This window comes from Chelonoidis abingdonii, chromosome 17 (genome assembly GCF_003597395.2).
Source record: "Chelonoidis abingdonii isolate Lonesome George chromosome 17, CheloAbing_2.0, whole genome shotgun sequence".
Classification (NCBI taxonomy): Eukaryota; Metazoa; Chordata; order Testudines; family Testudinidae; genus Chelonoidis; species Chelonoidis abingdonii.
In genome coordinates, this window is record NC_133785.1 from 9,666,527 (window position 1) to 9,681,689 (window position 15,163).

Sequence of the window (15,163 nt, forward strand, 5' to 3'; positions counted from 1 at the left end):
TATTGGCCACACAAGGGGCAGCTGAGAGCTTATGACAGGACCCTTGTGAAGCCTGGCAGCTCGAGCAGAAAATGACCCATCCTTTTCCAGCTGGCAGCTGTGGTTCTGCTCCTGCCCCAGCCTCAGCCCCTGGCTGCAGTTTTGTCCCCACTCCAGACCTCAACCCACCCCCAGCTGCGGCCCAGCCTCAACCCCCTTACCCCTGTCCGAGGCCCCCCAGCCGCAGCCCTGCTCCCGGCCTCCCTTCAGCACTTGAAATTCCAGCCCCCACGGCTCAAGACAGGGACCCCGCTTCCCCCCTTTTACACTCACTTCCACCTGGTGTCAGCACTGCGTTCCAGTTGGGCGACCATCCACACGCCCTTGGGGCTGGTATAAACATGGGCATGACGGGGCCCAAGGCCTTGCACAGCTCAAGTGAGCACTGCTTGGCATTCGGCAGGGGAGCGGGTTACTTACTGGGGCCCCCTGGTGCTGGCGGGGGAGGGTCAGTTTAACTTCAGCCCAAGGAAGGTTCTTAGGATGTTGCATCTAGATGAGGTGTGGTGACTTCGGCGGCTAATTAAGCCAATAAACACGACTGCAAAGGCCAGTCTAGACTCTCCACAGACGGTGGCACTTTCCCTGGACTGGGTGGGGGAAAGGGAAGGTCAGTGGGAGCACTGGGGTTACATCCAATTAGCTCTGAGGGACATGGATTCTAGCCTACACCTGTGCCAGGAAGAAGCTGCTGGGGTGAAAATCTGCAGCTGAGGGGAATGGGGGCGGCAGGAAGAAATGGGCCCCGTTTGGAGGCCAGATGGGAGCTGGGGGAGGCTGGGAGTTGGCAGCAGCAGCCGGGGAGCATTAGCTTTTCAAGCCAGCTACCCTGAGGGCCAGGAAGAGTCCCAGGAGGGGTGTGGAACTGGCCCCTTAAATAGAGCAGCTGCTCCCTTGCTCACTAGTGCCTGCCCCGAGCAGGGAGATGATTTCATCCCTTCCCCTGACCCCCATGTCTTGCAAACGCCCTATCCCACTGGCTCGCTGAGCAGCTGGGTTCCAGCCCCATGTGCCTCCATCCCCAACAACCCCATTTCTGTGTCATGCCCAGCTCGGATGGGGTGGGATTAAAAGCCACAGGGGGCCATGTGAGGCCCTTTCCCCCGCCCCGAAGCTTGGGCTATGGAGTATCAGTGCATGAGGACCAGATGTATCAGGGTGGGGATGGGAGTGGGGGAAGGTGCTGTGTAGTTCACAGGCAATGTCTGTAGCATGTGCAGGTGCAGAACCCCCTGTTCTGCTCCCAAACGAGCCCTCTAAGCAAAGGGGGTCTGTCCATAGCCTGGACCCCCCACCCTGCTCCCAAGAGTCAAGACGGAATCCTGTCCATCAACTATGCTGTGCTGGTGGGTGGGACACAGGCCAACTCTGCCTCTTCCTCATCAGCAGGAGTGGCCTGGAGGAAGGGGTGGGGCTTAACCTCAGACTCTTCCCCCAGGGCAGGCTCATAGTGCAGGGCTGTCTCATTGTAGGCCTCCAGGATGGTCTGCCGCTCCTCTGGGGTGAAGTCCAAGGAGAAGGGGTGCACCTGCAGGATGTGGCGTTTGATGGTGCTCACCTTGAGGGTGGCGAGCGCCCCCCCGCACACCATGCACACCAGCCCGTGCCGCCTGCCATCGTAGTCCATCAGGTATTCCACGCGCCAGTGCAGCTGGTAGTTCCGCCGCTGCTCCCGTCGCGGTGCCAGTGCCAGGCCCATGGGGGGGCCAGCTATGGGGTCAGAGGAGCTCTGTGGGGTGTATGGGGGCGTACCCACCACCAACACACTCTCCTCCTCCCCCTCTGCAGGCAGCTGCACATCCTCATCCAGCTCCTCGGGGCTTGATGGCTGCAAAGGATTCTGGGAGTCTCCTGGAAAGGTGACAGAGCAAGGTCAAGTCAAGCTAGGTACTGTGCTTGGCCCCCCGTCCCCACCTCCCCACACACACTGCACAGACTCGGGCCTCATTCCCACATCCCTGAGCACGATGGAATTGCTGACCCTGTGGCTTCACAGCAGAGCTCCATGGCCCCACCGCCATGGCTCAGAGATCACAGCACAGCTGGGGAACATGGCACATCCCACCTCCCTCCCCGTGGAAGGGGGAATTGGCCCAGCTGCAGTGTGTGGTGGGGGGTGTCTCTAGAGCCCTGCTTCTGAGCCAGCCTGGCTAAGAGGGGGAGGGGACATTCACCTATGGTGCTGTTCTGACCCAGCCCAGGTGCAGGGGGACTCAGGGCCTCTTGGACACTGGTTCCAATCCAGCTTGGCTCTGCATGGGGAGGGGCCTCTCTGGTGCTGATTCTGATCCAGTTTTTTTCAGAACTGGTTTGGGAGAAGCCAGTGCTCACACAGGTCCTGGGGTGGTTCAGGCACACAGCTTCTCTGCTGGTGACTGGGGGTCATTTGTGGAGCTGTTGCTGGGTGCAGTGCCGCCCGCTACCACCAGGGGGACTCATGGAGCTGCTGCTGGGTGCAATGCTTCCTGCTGCCACTAGGGGGGACGTGTTGAGCTCCTGCAGGATGCAGTATCCCTGGGGCTACTGTGGGGAACACAGGAGGGGCTGCCGGTTGCAGTACCTCCTGCTGCCACCAGATGGGGTTCTGGTCCTTGCAGGTAGCAGAGGGAAGCCGACCAGGGCTGTTACTGTTCAGAGTACAGGCCAGGGCTTCTGCCTGTGGTCCCGGCTGCCTCTACTCCCTGCAGCCCTAGCATTTGCTTTGGACACCAGGCACCCCCTGGCATCTTCCCTGGGGGGAGGGAGTCCCCAGCAGCCCTGCCCCCATCTGACCTGTCACCTTGTCCCTGGCTATTCTGAGACAGCCACACAGCACTGGATCCTCTTTGCTTGTCCCTCTCCCCATGAGAGGCTAGCAGCAGCTCCCCCTACCCATCTTGCCCAAGGCTGGATGGCAGGGCATGGCCCTTGGCTTCTGCCCCATGGAACACCCCGGTGCCCAGGGCTGGATGGCAGGACTTGCTCCTCAGCTTCTCGAGTACCTATGGGAAGGCCAGCTGCTGGCTGGCCCTAGCCCTAACCCCCATTCACCTGAGGCCTGCTCTGGCAGGGGTGACCCCATCTCCACCAGCTGGGCGACCTTGCGGTTCCACTCCTCCACGATCAGGGCTTTGACCTGGTGGCTGAGCAGGGTGGAGTCAGGGTGCCGCTGGCGGATGTGGCGTTTGATGGTGCTCATTTTGAGGGTGGCCAGTGCCCCCCCACACACCATGCAAACCAGCCCGTGCTGCTCGCCGTGGTAGTCCATGAGGTACTCCAGCCGCCAGTGCTCCTGGAAGTGGGGCCGGTGGTCTTTACCCCGCAGCAGCCCCCCTGCATCCAGCTCCCATGGCGCCATAGGCTCCTCCTTGGCCCAGCTCCCTAGGGAGCTGCTCTCCTCTGGCCCTGGGGCAGCCATCGCCGAGCATGGCTCAGAGGCCTCAGCACTAAGGTCCCCAGGGGAGAGGGCATCGGGCTCTAAGAAGAGATGGGGATCAAGACAGAGGTGCTGGGGGGGTTTCACATGTGGGTGCCCCAAAGGCACAGACAGATTGTCCCACAACAGCACAGATAGATTCAGCTCCCGTCCCTACAGATCAAACACACACACCCACACCCACACCCTCCCCATCACAGGCTAGGACTGCCCCCACATGTGACACATGCTGTTACCCCAGCCCACCCCCTCAGAGAGGACACAGGAGAAGGCATGTTCCCCTCACCCACAGGCTCTCCAGCCCTCATCCCAGTCCCTCCAGCCTTGCCCTCACCCACTGAGGTCCCACACCCACCCCAGTCCTCCCAGCCTCCCCATCCACGAGGGGGTCCCCTCAACCTGGTCTCCCTGCCCCCTCACCTGCAGGGTGCTCTTCCTGCGGCACCCAGCCCTTGCCAGCAGCCAGCACGAGGGCGCGGGAGTTCCAGGCCTCCAGGATGGCACCCTTCTCAGCGGGGCTGAAGGCGAGCGAGGTGGGATGGGCCTGCAGCACGTGGCGCTTGATGTCATCCAGGTTGAGGCTGGGCAGCCCGCGCCCACACATCATGCAGCGCAACCGGTTGCCCTGGGCATCGTAATCCATGAGGAACTCAGCCTGGAACCAGCTCTGCAGGGACTCACGCACGTAGCACTCCAGCCGGTGGGTGCTGGGCGATGCCTTCCTGCCCCCAACCACTGGCCGCTGGGCAGCCCCCCGGGGCGATGGGCATGGGGCACAGTGCCGACGCCAGAACCCACCCCCCGCCGACAGCATCCCTGGGGGAGACAGACAGGTCAGCGCCCTGCACCCCCCTAACCCTGACCCCAGTGCCTGGGCAAGATGGGCATGGGGCACAGGCTGTATCCGCTCCTGCCAACAGTGCCCCTGCAGGAGGCAGAGATGGGGCAGTGCCTCAGATACCCCTAACCCTGACACCAGCCACCCTTCCTTCTTAACCCTGAACCCCATCTCTCCTGCATGCCCCTTCCCCTCAGCCCCCCTGAGAGATGGACATGGAGATGGGTCAGTCAGCCCGCAGTTCCCCATCCCCTGCCATGTCCTCACCTTCCCACTAAACTCACCCCCCCATCTTGTTCTCGCCAGCTGCTAGCTGCCACCATCACAAATGGGAGGGCTAGGCACCACATGGGCTCACGCCAGGGCAGAGTGGAGCATCCCCTACGGGGGAAGAGCCTTAGCTGCCCAACAAGAAGGGTGCCTGGAGCAGTGGGGATTTGGGCAAGGTGGATTCCCCAAGTGGGGGGGGGGCAGGCCCTCACTGAGACCCAGGTGCCCCCAGAGACCGGAGGAGAGATTTCTGGAGTGCGGGTGCACACCTGTGGGAAAGGAAAGGTGGGGAGATGCTTTGGAAGGCTGCCCAGGGAATGGGGGTCCCAGGAGTTGAGGAATGTGTCAGAGTATTCAGGAGAGGGGTGTCTAGGAGGGGGATGGGTCCTCAGGGGAGGGGTTGCCTAGGAGCAGCATGTGGGTGCTCAGGGCAGTGGGGGAGTGCTGGGGGTGCAGAGGGGATGGGCGTTCAGAGATGGGGATGCATAGGAACAGTGGAAAGGGCTGCATAGAGGGGGGGTGCCTGGGCATAGGACTTATGCGCTACCTTGTGCTCCCTGCAGACTGTCAGGTGCCTGGGCGGGGTCTCCGTGTCCCTCAAGCTCCCCGTCCAGCCCGAGGTGGGCGTCCCAGCTCTGGATGATGACCTGCTTCTCACGGGGGCCCCAGTCCCCAGAGTAGGGGTGCTTCTGGCGGATGTGACGCTTGATGGTGCTCAGCTTGAGGGTGGCCAGGGCGCTGCCACACACCATGCAGATCATGCCATGCCGTGCCGGGTTGAAGTCCATCAGGTACTCAGCCCGCCAGTGCTCATGATAATAGCGCCGATGGTCCCGCCCAGGGATGCGGCTCTTCCCAGGCCGAGATGCCCGCTCCTCACAGTGATCTGAGTACTTCCGCCCCCCTGGAGCCATCAGGGGGTGCTCCTTGGGGGTCCCCCATGCCAGGGACCTCCCTAGCATCAACTCAGGGGCCTCAGTGCTGTCCTGGCTTGGGAATTCCCCTAGTGAAACAAACCACATGGGCAGGGATGTGTGAGAATGTAGCCTGGCATCTTGGCAAGAGTGCGTGCATGGGAGGATGGGTCTCACGTGGGAACTGAGGGGGTAGAAACAGAACTATGGGGGGAGCCCACAGCTGGGATGGCCAGGGGCTGCGGGTGGGGACTAAGGGGCATCAGCAGAGCTTGGGGGGAGCCCAGGGCTAGGATGGCCAGGGCCTGTGGGTGGGGATTGAGGGACACTGGCAGAGCTGTCGGGGGAGCCCAGGGCTGGGATGGCCAGTAGTTGTGGGTGGCGACTGAGGGGCACTGGCAGAGCTGTGGGGGGAGCCCAGGCTAGGATGGCCAGGGCCTGTGGGTGGGGATTGAGGGGTGCTGGCAGAGCTCGGGGGGAAGCCCAGGCTGGGATGGCCGGGGGCTGCAGGTGGGGATTGAGGGGCACTGGCAGAGCTGTGGGGGGACCCCAGGGCTGGGATCACTGGGGCCTGTGGCTGGGGATTGAGGGGCACTGGCAGAGCTGTGGGGGAAGCCCAGGCTGGGATGGCCGGGGGCTGCGGGTGGGGATTGAGGGGAATTGGCAGAGCTATGTACAGCATTTGGGGACTTTGTCCTTTCATGTCCTCAGAAGGGCCTCTTGTCCCTTTAAAAGACCTAGGGGGATCACCCTGAACTTCCATGCCCCTACCCAAAGGAGAGAAGCCCAGTGACCAGAGGGCTCCATGCCCTTTAAGACCCCAGCAAAGGGCACGACCATCCTGCCCCTTTAAGAGCTGAGGCTTGAGAGCGCAACGAGAAGAGGTTACTGCCCCTTTAAATCCCCAGCAAAAACGTGGGTGCCCCTCCCCTTTAAATACCTAAAGACACCTTTAGGGCCCCAAGATAAAAGAGATGGGGGAGGTTACCCCTTTAAGAGACCTGGGGGAGGGGAGGGAAGCAGGGGACAAGAACCCTGACCAATAAGAGGGGTGGGGGGCCTTAAAGCGGCAGTGGGAGTGGACAGTGGGGAGGAGACCTGCTCTATCAGGCTTTATGTGTCTTTAGGAAGAGGGTTTCAAAGGGGCACAGGGGGAGCAGGAGACAGGATTCGTTCCTTATAAAATGGGGGGGTTGCTGCTTTAAAGGAGGGGGCGAGAGTCTTAAAGGGGTGGGAAGGGGGCCATTGGAGTGAGTCTTAAAGGGGCCGTCACCCCCCACCCGAGTCCCTTGGGCGCCTGCTCACCCCAGGGCCGGCAGGGGGCGCCGGCCGCCCCCTTTGTTCTCACCTGCCTCCGGGTCCAGGGGCTCCCGTTTGATGGGGCGGGGGGGAGGCGAGGAGGGAGGCGGCTCCATCCCTCTGTCCGTGCGTCCGTCAGCACCCGCCCCCCTCCGGCCGCCTGTCCATCCGCGACGGGGCCGCGGGGCAGGCTCGGGGCTGCCGCAGAGCCCTGCCCGCGCGGGGAGGGAGCTCCCGGGCTCCGTACGGCGGCTGCGGCCGAGCCAGGCTGCTCCGGCCGGGGTGGGGATTCCTGCCTGGGGCCCCTGGGGCTCCTTTAAGGGCTCCTGGGTAAATTTAAAGGGGCCGCGCTCTATTTCTGCAGCATGGGGGGAGGCGATGAGGGCACCCCCCGGGTCTCATCCACCCCACTCCACCCCGTGAGTCCCCTCCCCAGTCGTAGAGAGGGGAGCGGGGACTCAAGGCGGGGACTGGGGATATATGGGGTAGAGGGCTGGGATATAAGGGGGCACCGATAGTTATCAGCAGCCCCAGTTCTCACACACACACCCCGCGACTCTGAGTCCCCAACCGAGGAGGGAGTGGGGGAGCTGGGCTATAAGGGGCCGTTTGCAATACACTGAACTGCCCCAGGTTCCTGCTACTCCTCATCAGTGCACCGCCCAGTTCTAACACAGAGCGGTGCGCTCCCTTCAGCCCCCGTTACCCTGATCGAGCGGGGGTGTTGGGAGCGACTATGCCCCATGCAGCACAGGGACCGATCCCTGTGCCTGGGCGAAACCTCTGCCCCCCACGTTGCCTCCCACTCCACGGGCTTCCCCAGTGCCATCCCCACACTGTCTCACTGCTTCAACCCCCATCCACTACAGAATCCCCCATACGTGCCCTGGGGGTGGGGTTCTGCCCCATGGAATCCCGTCCCTTATAAAATCCCCTCCCCCTCCTCGTTCCACGATTCAGTCCCTGAAGAATTCCCCTTCGCTCTGCTCCGGGAGCAAAGCCCAGCACACATAAATCGCCCCCCCTCCTTCGTGTCCAGGGATGGAGCTCAGACCTTATGGAATCCCCATCCCTTATAGAATTCCCTCTCCTTTTTCCTGTCCCCCTGGGGAGGGGCTCAGCCGCTATACTATCCCCTCCCCTTCAGAATCCCCTTCCTGTGCCCAGGGAACAGGAATCAGCTCCTACAGAATTCCCTCCCTCTCTCTATGTCCGTGAGGCTGGCCTCAGCCTTTTCCCTTCCCTTCCCGGGGGTGGGCCTCCGCCTGCCCCTATAGACCAGGCCCCATTCCTGTCCCCACCGAGCGAGACTCAGCCACTACAATCCCCGCCCCTCCCCTCCCACATCCTGCAATCCCGCTCTCGGCCGGTAGGTGGTGGCTGGTCCAGCTCCTCCCCCAGGCTCCTCCTACTCCTTCTCTAATCCACGTACTGATTGGCCGGTGCTGAAGGAGGCGGAGCTTAGGGCGGTAGGCTTCTCACGATTGGCTGTGCGCAATGGAGGGAGCCCCAAGCTAAGAGAGCCGGGACAATGAGACCATAGAGAGGGACATTGTGGGGGCTGGATGGGAGGTGAGTGGGGCCGCTCCCTCCGCGAAACTCTATGGTGCCGGGCCCGGGAGCAGCAGCGCGAGCCGGTGAATGGGGAGGGGTCGCCAGGATGGATCCGGCAGCGGGGGAAGGGGCTGGGATCCGGTGGTGGGAAGGGCTGGGATCCAGCGGGGAGGCTGGGGGAGGGGCTGGGATCTAGTGGGGGTGCGAGTGGCATTGGGGGCTGGGATCTAATGGGGGTGCTGTGGGGCTGGGATCAAGCGGGGGTCTGGATCACACTGCGGACGAAGGAGGGGCTGGGATCAGAGGAGCTGGAACAATTTTATAGTGGGGGTGCTGAGAGCCATTGAATCAAACTATAAACCCCGTATGTGATGGAAACCACTTCCAGCCCTGGGGTGCTACCCAGCACCTCTAGTTCCAGCACCTATAGCTGGGATCCAGTGGGTGTGTGGGTCACACTGGGGAAGAAGTAGGAGCTGGGATCCTGTGGAATGAATGGGTCACATGGGGAGAGGGGCTGGGATCCAGTGGAAGGCACAGGTCATAGTGGGGAGGAAAGAGGGGCAGAGATCCTGTGGGGGTGGGGTCCCACTGGGGAGGAAGAAGATGCTGGCATCAGGATCCAGTGGATGGTGTGAGTCACTTGGGGGGCGGGGATCTAATATGGGAAGAGTTGCACAGGTTTAGCATGGGGTCATTGGGATCCAGTGCGGTGGCCTGTGGGAGGAGAATTAGGGGACTGAGCAGACTGTGATCGGAGGAATGGGATCCAGATGGGGACTAGATTGTGCTGGAGGAGTGGATTACTGGAGAGGGCTGGGATGCAGTAGGGGGTGTCATTGTGCATGGATTGGGGGCAGGAGACCAGACCCATAGAAGGATCGGTGGGTTCTCCATTCCTGCAGGGTGGGGTCCAGCTTGGTCTGCTGTTCTGAGGGCCCCTCTTCCATAGCAAAGGATGTCTGGTTATTAATCAGCCCCTGTGCCCTGCCCCCTGAGGTGGCTGCATCTTGGTACCTGGTGCATTGGTTATAAACCACTTGGGATCTTTTGCAGTCTGGCGTGTCCATCTTGGAATCTTCCAGCCAGTGGGTCAGGACCCCTGGGTTCCCTCCTTGGCTCTGGGAGAGGATCACTGCCTCTTCAGCCCCCCTGTAGCTGGTGCCTTAAAGCCCCCACACAGGCTCCAGTGGGAGTGACCCTCCCTCTTCCTTTTTTCTGCTGCCGGATGGCCCTGCAAGCATCCTATGTGGAGCAGCCACAAGGCAGCCAGCAAAAGGGGGTGGAGGGGCAACTGGACTCCCAGGCTCACTGGAGAGTCTGGGAAGGAGGGAATCTGGAGGTGATCTCAGGGTCGGGGGGGTGGACACTTGGGAAGGGAGGGCTCCAACTGTCATTGGGGCCTACAGTTCCTGGGGGTGGGGGACACTCCCAAGAGCAGGGAAATTGAAAAGGCGGGAGCTTCAGAGGGGACACGTAGAGTTATGGGGGTCTGGGAAGAAGGGGAGGTTTCCAGGGTCAGTGGGGAAAGAGGGTTGGGAATGAAGTGTTGAGGGCATAGATGCTGGAGTGGGGGGTGCATTAAGAAATTTCCATAGGGTTTACAATTTGATTCAATGGCTCTCAGCACCCCCACTATACAGGGGTCAGTGAGCAGATGTGGGGGGACTGAGAGGAGGCTCACAGGGATGGGGGGGCGAGGGATGTATTTCTCAGGGTAGAAAGGGAGTGGATCCAGGCCCCTGGCCTGAGAGGGGCAAGACACTGGGTCCTTTTGGGGGTTCCTTGCCACAGTGGCCTGAATGGGGATGGGGTTGTCCCAAGCTGGGACTCTGCCTCCCACAGAAGAGCACAAAGGGGCTGTTGCTAGGCCTGAGTGGCTGGAGATAAGAAGGGGGTGGGGGTGGCCTTGAGGTTAGGGGTAGTGAAAGAGAGGCAAGGTGGGGGTGGGGGAAGCTCTGCCCAAGGTCAGCCAGTGCCTAGGGAGGGAGGGGCTCTGAGCTCCTGGATTCGGTCCCTAGGTCTGGGAGGGAAGTGAGGTCTAGTGGTTAGACTGGGGTGGGGTCTCCTGAGTCCCTGACTAACCCTTCCCTCCATTGTGCCTAGCTCTGCCCAGGCCCAGCCATGGAGGTGAAGGCAGAGGTGCCCCAGCTGGAGTACATTGCTGTCTCGCTGAAGTGTGAGGCAGAGGAACCAGTGCCAATTGCAGCCTGTGCCCAGCTCTGTGCCCCTGTGGGCGACCTCGCCCCCGGGGTCAAGCTGGAGGAGGCTGACAAGGAGCCTCTAGACAGAGGTATGGACTTTCCAGCCAGAACTCTGGGTTCTAGCCCCTGCCCTGGGAGGGGAGCGGGGTCTAGTGGTGTGAGCTAAGGGGGCTGGGTGCCAAGGACTCCTGGGTTCTCGCGCCCCTGAGCACATTTTGTCTTTCTGGCTAGGGGGAGCACCAGCAGAGGCAGGGCCTGGTAGGGCCTGGCAGCAGGAGTACTTAGTGGGAGACTGCCCAGGGCGCGGCGGGACCGTGTGCATGGTCTGTGGCACCTTCCTAGGTACCTGTGGGCCGAGTGCTGCCCGGGAGCATGTTCTGCAGCACCACGCCCACTCGCTGGGCCTCAGCCCGGAGGAGAAGCACAACATTCTGGAGGCCTGGAGCCAGGGGGGCAACCTGCCTGAGGGGGCACCCCCACCCTGCACCCCAGGTATGTTCCCCAGCCCCTCCTGAATCAGGGGAACCCAGGGCTGAGGTATTAGGTGAGCTGTGGGTCGGGCCTGAGGGGCATCAGCAGAGCTGGGGAGGAGCACAGGGCTGGGGTAGCAGGCAGCTGCAGACCAGGAGCAAGGAGCACCAGGGGAGCTGTGTCAGGGGAGGGAGCAGTGGAGCTATGGGTTGGGATTGAAGGGCACCAGCAGGGCAGGGGATGATGCAGCCATCCCAGACTTTCACTTCCTCTCTAGGTCAGTACCATGGGGCTAAGGAACCGGCCGAGATCGAGGTTCTAATTGATCCAGAGGAGCAGATGGTGACTCGGAAACGTGGGCAGCCCAGAGGGCGCCCTGCCCCTCGCCCAGGTGAGTGCCAGGCCTGGGCAGGTACTGGGGGTCAGGGACCATGTTCAGCCATGTGGGTGCCCATCTCCTTTGTTTTGGGGCTTCTTCTCGTGACACCAGGTGTCTCATTGCAGATGCTAGGGCCCTGGAGCCCGGGCAGCGCCCGCGGGGCCAGAGGCGACGACAGAGCATGGGGCCTGTGGAGGGCATGGCGCTACCAGCCAGGGAGCGGAGGAGCAAGCAGCTGAGTGAGGGACAGGACAGGGGCACCGTGAGTCCAGGTGAGTGGTAGGGGTGGAGGGGAGAGGGAGCAGGATTCCTGGATTCAGTTCCCGGGGAGGAGAGTGGGATCTGTGGGTTAGAGCAGGGGAGCTGGGAGCCAGGACCTTGGTTCCTTCTCAGTCCCTACCCCACCCTTACTGCTGTGTCTCTCCCCACAGGGACAACATCCCCCTCAGAGGAGGCTGCCCCAAGCTCAGCGCCCCCCGAAATCCGCCTCTTCACTGACGGTTCTTTCCCAGCCGGATTCACGCTCAGGCTGTACTGCAGACCCCAGTCAGGTGAGGGCACTGTAGGAAAGAGGGTGTCCCCTGCAGCCACCCCTATTTCCCCCAGAGCAGAGCTGAAGACATGCCTCTTCCTGCCGCCCACCTCCGACCCCGTTGTCCTATCCCTCCTCCACGGTCCCAGCTGCATCGCAGCTCCCACAGATCAGCCTCCAGGATCTCAGCCAGCTCCCAGCCTCAGATGCTGCCCCTTGCTGGTTCCCCTTGGCTGGGGGCCAGCTGAGTGCCCACTCACTGGTGACTCCATCCTGACCCCGGGGGGAGACAAGGGGCAGGCACTCCCTTCCCAACGTACATGCCTTGGGGGAGCTGGGGAGGACACCCACGGTGGGTGGTGAAGGGAGAGGAGGCACAGCGATCCCCCCCTCGCTGACCCCTCTCTTCCTGCAGCTTCTGGAGGGAGAGAAATCAGAAAGAATCCAAGCATCCAGGAACGGAAGAGCCCAGGGGACAGGGGAAAAACCCAGGCACTAGGAAAGAGACAGAAGCAGCTGAGCAAAGCAGGGACCGTGAGACGGGGCGCAGGGAACCCAGGTGAGTGTGGCAAGGTGAGTTAGTGGGGAGGGTCCCTAGTGGCCCACTAGAGTCCACCCCAGAGGCAGCTGCATCTTACTGCTGGACATGGGATCCCTATATTAACAGCTCCCATATGCCCCACCCCAAAGGCAGCTGCCTCTCAGTTCCTGGTGATGGGTGCCCGTATAAACAGCCCCCACGCCCCCACCCCGGAGTTAGCTGCTTTACAGTGCTGGCTGCTGGTTCTCAGCATTAACCCTTTGCCCTCTCTGCAGTTGGCAACTGCCCCATCTCTGCGCTGCCCAGCCAGGATCTGGACCCAGGTGTCCCCCGCCTCCGCCGCAAGGGCTACTCTCACCATGGCATCACCCGGCGCCTCCGCCTGAGCCCTAGCACCGTCCGCTGCACCCTGCAGAGCTGGCAGGCGCAGGGCAAGGCCCCACCAGCACCCTCCCCACCCAAGGCCAGGCCCTTTGACCCGGCATGGCGCGCCGACTTCCTGATGGACTACGATGCTGGTGCCGGCACCATGGTGTGCATGGTCTGCGAGTACTCACTGCTGCCTATTCGACTAGGCACCGTCATGCGCCATATCCGCCAGTGCCATGCCGAGACCCTGCACTTGCCTCGGGGGGTGCGCCGGGCCATCCGTGAGGTGTGGGAGACCCGGGGACCCATCCCTGCTCCACCCCAGCATGGGGCGCTGAAGGGAGAATAGCAACCCCAGGGACCTGCCCCCGCTCCACCCTAGTACGGGGCACTGCAGGGGAAGGAGTGAGGCTGAGGGGAATGGGGACCTCTCCCTGCTCCATCCCAGCACAGGGTGCTGAAGGGGGAAAAGCGACCGAGGGACCTGCCTCCACTGCACCCTAGCACGGGTGCTGCAGGGGAAGGAGTGAGGCTGAGGGGTGAATGGGGACCCGTCCCCGCTCCACCCCAGCACAGGGCGCTGCAGGGGGAATAGCAACCCAGGGACCTGCCCCCGCTCCACCCTAGCACTGGGCACTGCAGGGGAAGGAGTGAGGCTGAGGGAGGAATGGGGACCTGGTCCCGCTCCACCCCAGCATGGGGCGCTGCAAGGGAAGGAGTGAGGCTGAGGTGGGACTGGGGACCTCTCCCTGCTCCACCCCAGCACAGGGCGCTGCAAGGGAAGGAGTGAGGCTGAGGGGGGGACTGGGGATCTCTCCCTGCTGCACCCCAGCACGAAGCGCTGCAAGGGAAGGAGTGAGGCTGAGGGGGGAATGAGGACCTGGCCCCGCTCCACCCCAGCACGGGGCACTGCAAGGGAAGGAGTGAGGCTGAGGGGGGAATGGGGACCTCTCCCTGCTCCACCCCAGCACAGGGTGCTGCAGGGGAAGAAGTGAGGCTGAAGAGGGAATGGGGACCTGGCCCCGCTCCACCCCAGCACGGGGCGCTGCAAGGGAAGGAGTGAGGCTGAGGGGGGAATGGAGACCTGGCTCCGCTCCACTCCAGCACAGGGAAGGCTGCCCACATACTGGTGGGGGTGACCTGCGGGGGGGTGGGAGCATCTTGGGGGGTGAGGTAGGACGCTCCCGATCAACCCAGCTATACAGGGATACTGAGCCACACCCCCAGCCCTTCCCACTATAGGTGTCCTGCAAACCCCCATGGCCTTTGATCTCTGCCTCCTTTGTCCAGCATTCTCCCTCCACTGCCTGGGGGGGATCCACGCCTCCTTGCCCCCTGGCACTGTTCTCCTTGATGTACCTGTTCTTGTGCCTCCTGCCAGTGGGGGCAGGGAGTGCTGGGGCAGTGCCAACTGGCCCTCCCCAAGCTGCATTATAGCCCAGGAAGGGGTAGGATGAATGCCTCCTGCAGTTACCCAGAGCAGCCACGTGAGGGCACCCCCACAGAATGTAAATAGAGCCAGGAGCAATAAATTATTTTTGATGAAGTCGAGTGGCATTTAATCCTTGGGTGCCCTGATCCTACATCCTGCGCTCGTCTCCAGGCCTTCTCCTGGAGCAGGGAGGAGCCCTCACCGTCCTGGGTGTTGCCTGGCTCATGTACCACCCCAGTGGCTACAAGCCCCTTCATTCTAACCGGGTCATCACTGGGAAGGCTCGGGGCAGAGCAGGATGGGGGTGGGCAGAGGCTGTCTTGGGGGTGGGGAGGTGATGGGGGCAGGACTCGGGAGAGGGGTGGAATGGTGAGGTGGGAGGCACTAGGCTGGGGTCAGTGGGTGTTTGGCTAGGCTAGGCACTCTCCTTGTTCGGAGGCCACTTGGCCTGTGCCCCATCTCCTCCAGGGTGGAGCCCAGCTGGGGGCTCCCATGGCCAAAGAAGGGGGGTCTACCTCGCCAATAGCCATTTGGCAGCCAAACTACCCGCCCCCTGGCTGAGCTTTAGCACAGCCCCACACAGGGCACATCCTGCATTTGTGAGGACTGGCCCCTTCCCCCCTGGTTTGCAGAAGTATCGGGGGGGGCTCCCATCCCTCCAGGCAAGGTGATGCTGCAGGACGGGGGTGACCAGGGGTGCCATGTGCCTGCTGAGTGCCCCTTCGCTCCCATTCGCTAAGGGGGAGGGGTGTTTCCCATCCACTCCCTGTCTGACAAACAACTTTGCTGCCCAACACCCAGTGGGTCAGTCTGGGGCCATTCCCCTAGCAAGCCCCCCGATCCATATGCTGCCCCCCCACCCGATTCTCCTCCTCATGCCTGTACCTCCAGTCCCAGACCTCCTAG

The 15,163-nt window shown here is 62.4% G+C and overlaps 2 protein-coding genes across 5 annotated transcripts; one reads left to right on the forward strand and one right to left on the reverse strand.

The window, feature by feature from the left end:
- Positions 1-192: 192 nt before the first annotated feature.
- ZFTA (zinc finger translocation associated) lies at positions 193-6,932 on the reverse strand. The gene is made up of 5 exons (XM_032804238.2): positions 6,825-6,932; positions 5,110-5,565; positions 3,875-4,270; positions 3,070-3,495; positions 193-1,890 (listed from the first exon to the last, which is right to left on the reverse strand). Exons 1-5 carry the CDS (start codon positions 6,889-6,891, stop codon positions 1,373-1,375), a joined length of 1,863 nt encoding a protein of 620 aa, XP_032660129.1. The 5' UTR covers positions 6,892-6,932; the 3' UTR covers positions 193-1,372.
- Positions 6,933-8,275: 1,343 nt separating this feature from the next.
- On the forward strand, positions 8,276-14,371 carry SPINDOC (spindlin interactor and repressor of chromatin binding). 4 transcript variants are annotated; one of them, XM_075073121.1, is made up of 8 exons: positions 8,276-8,347; positions 10,436-10,622; positions 10,765-11,025; positions 11,282-11,395; positions 11,509-11,655; positions 11,815-11,934; positions 12,331-12,474; positions 12,732-13,241. In XM_075073121.1, the coding sequence occupies exons 2-8, from the start codon at positions 10,454-10,456 to the stop codon at positions 13,172-13,174; spliced, it is 1,398 nt and encodes a 465-aa protein (XP_074929222.1). In that variant the 5' UTR covers positions 8,276-8,347; positions 10,436-10,453; the 3' UTR covers positions 13,175-13,241. The 4 variants fall into 4 exon arrangements, with proteins under 4 accessions (XP_074929222.1, XP_074929221.1, XP_074929223.1 ...); XM_075073120.1 differs by having other exon boundaries at positions 8,318-8,412; positions 12,732-14,371; XM_075073122.1 differs by lacking the exon at positions 11,509-11,655 and having other exon boundaries at positions 8,318-8,412.
- The last annotated feature ends 792 nt before the right edge of the window (positions 14,372-15,163 follow it).

What these genes read in the sequence shown, in the direction of transcription:
- ZFTA (XM_032804238.2), bottom strand. Translation starts at nt 6,891, where the DNA reads ATGGAGCCGCCTCCCTCCTCGCCTCCCCCCCGCCCCATCAAACGGGAG. An exon ending in GCCCCTGGACCCGGAGGCAG is followed by an intron (nt 5,566 to 6,824) that starts GTGAGAACAAAG and finishes TTGTTTCACTAG; the next exon opens with GGGAATTCCCAAGCCAGGAC. An exon ending in CAGTCTGCAGGGAGCACAAG is followed by an intron (nt 4,271 to 5,109) that starts GTAGCGCATAAG and finishes TGTCTCCCCCAG; the next exon opens with GGATGCTGTCGGCGGGGGGT.
- SPINDOC (XM_075073120.1), top strand. Translation starts at nt 8,341, where the DNA reads ATGGGAGGTGAGTGGGGCCGCTCCCTCCGCGAAACTCTATGGTGCCGG. An exon ending in CAGGGGCACCGTGAGTCCAG is followed by an intron (nt 11,656 to 11,814) that starts GTGAGTGGTAGG and finishes CTCTCCCCACAG; the next exon opens with GGACAACATCCCCCTCAGAG. An exon ending in GTACTGCAGACCCCAGTCAG is followed by an intron (nt 11,935 to 12,330) that starts GTGAGGGCACTG and finishes CTCTTCCTGCAG; the next exon opens with CTTCTGGAGGGAGAGAAATC.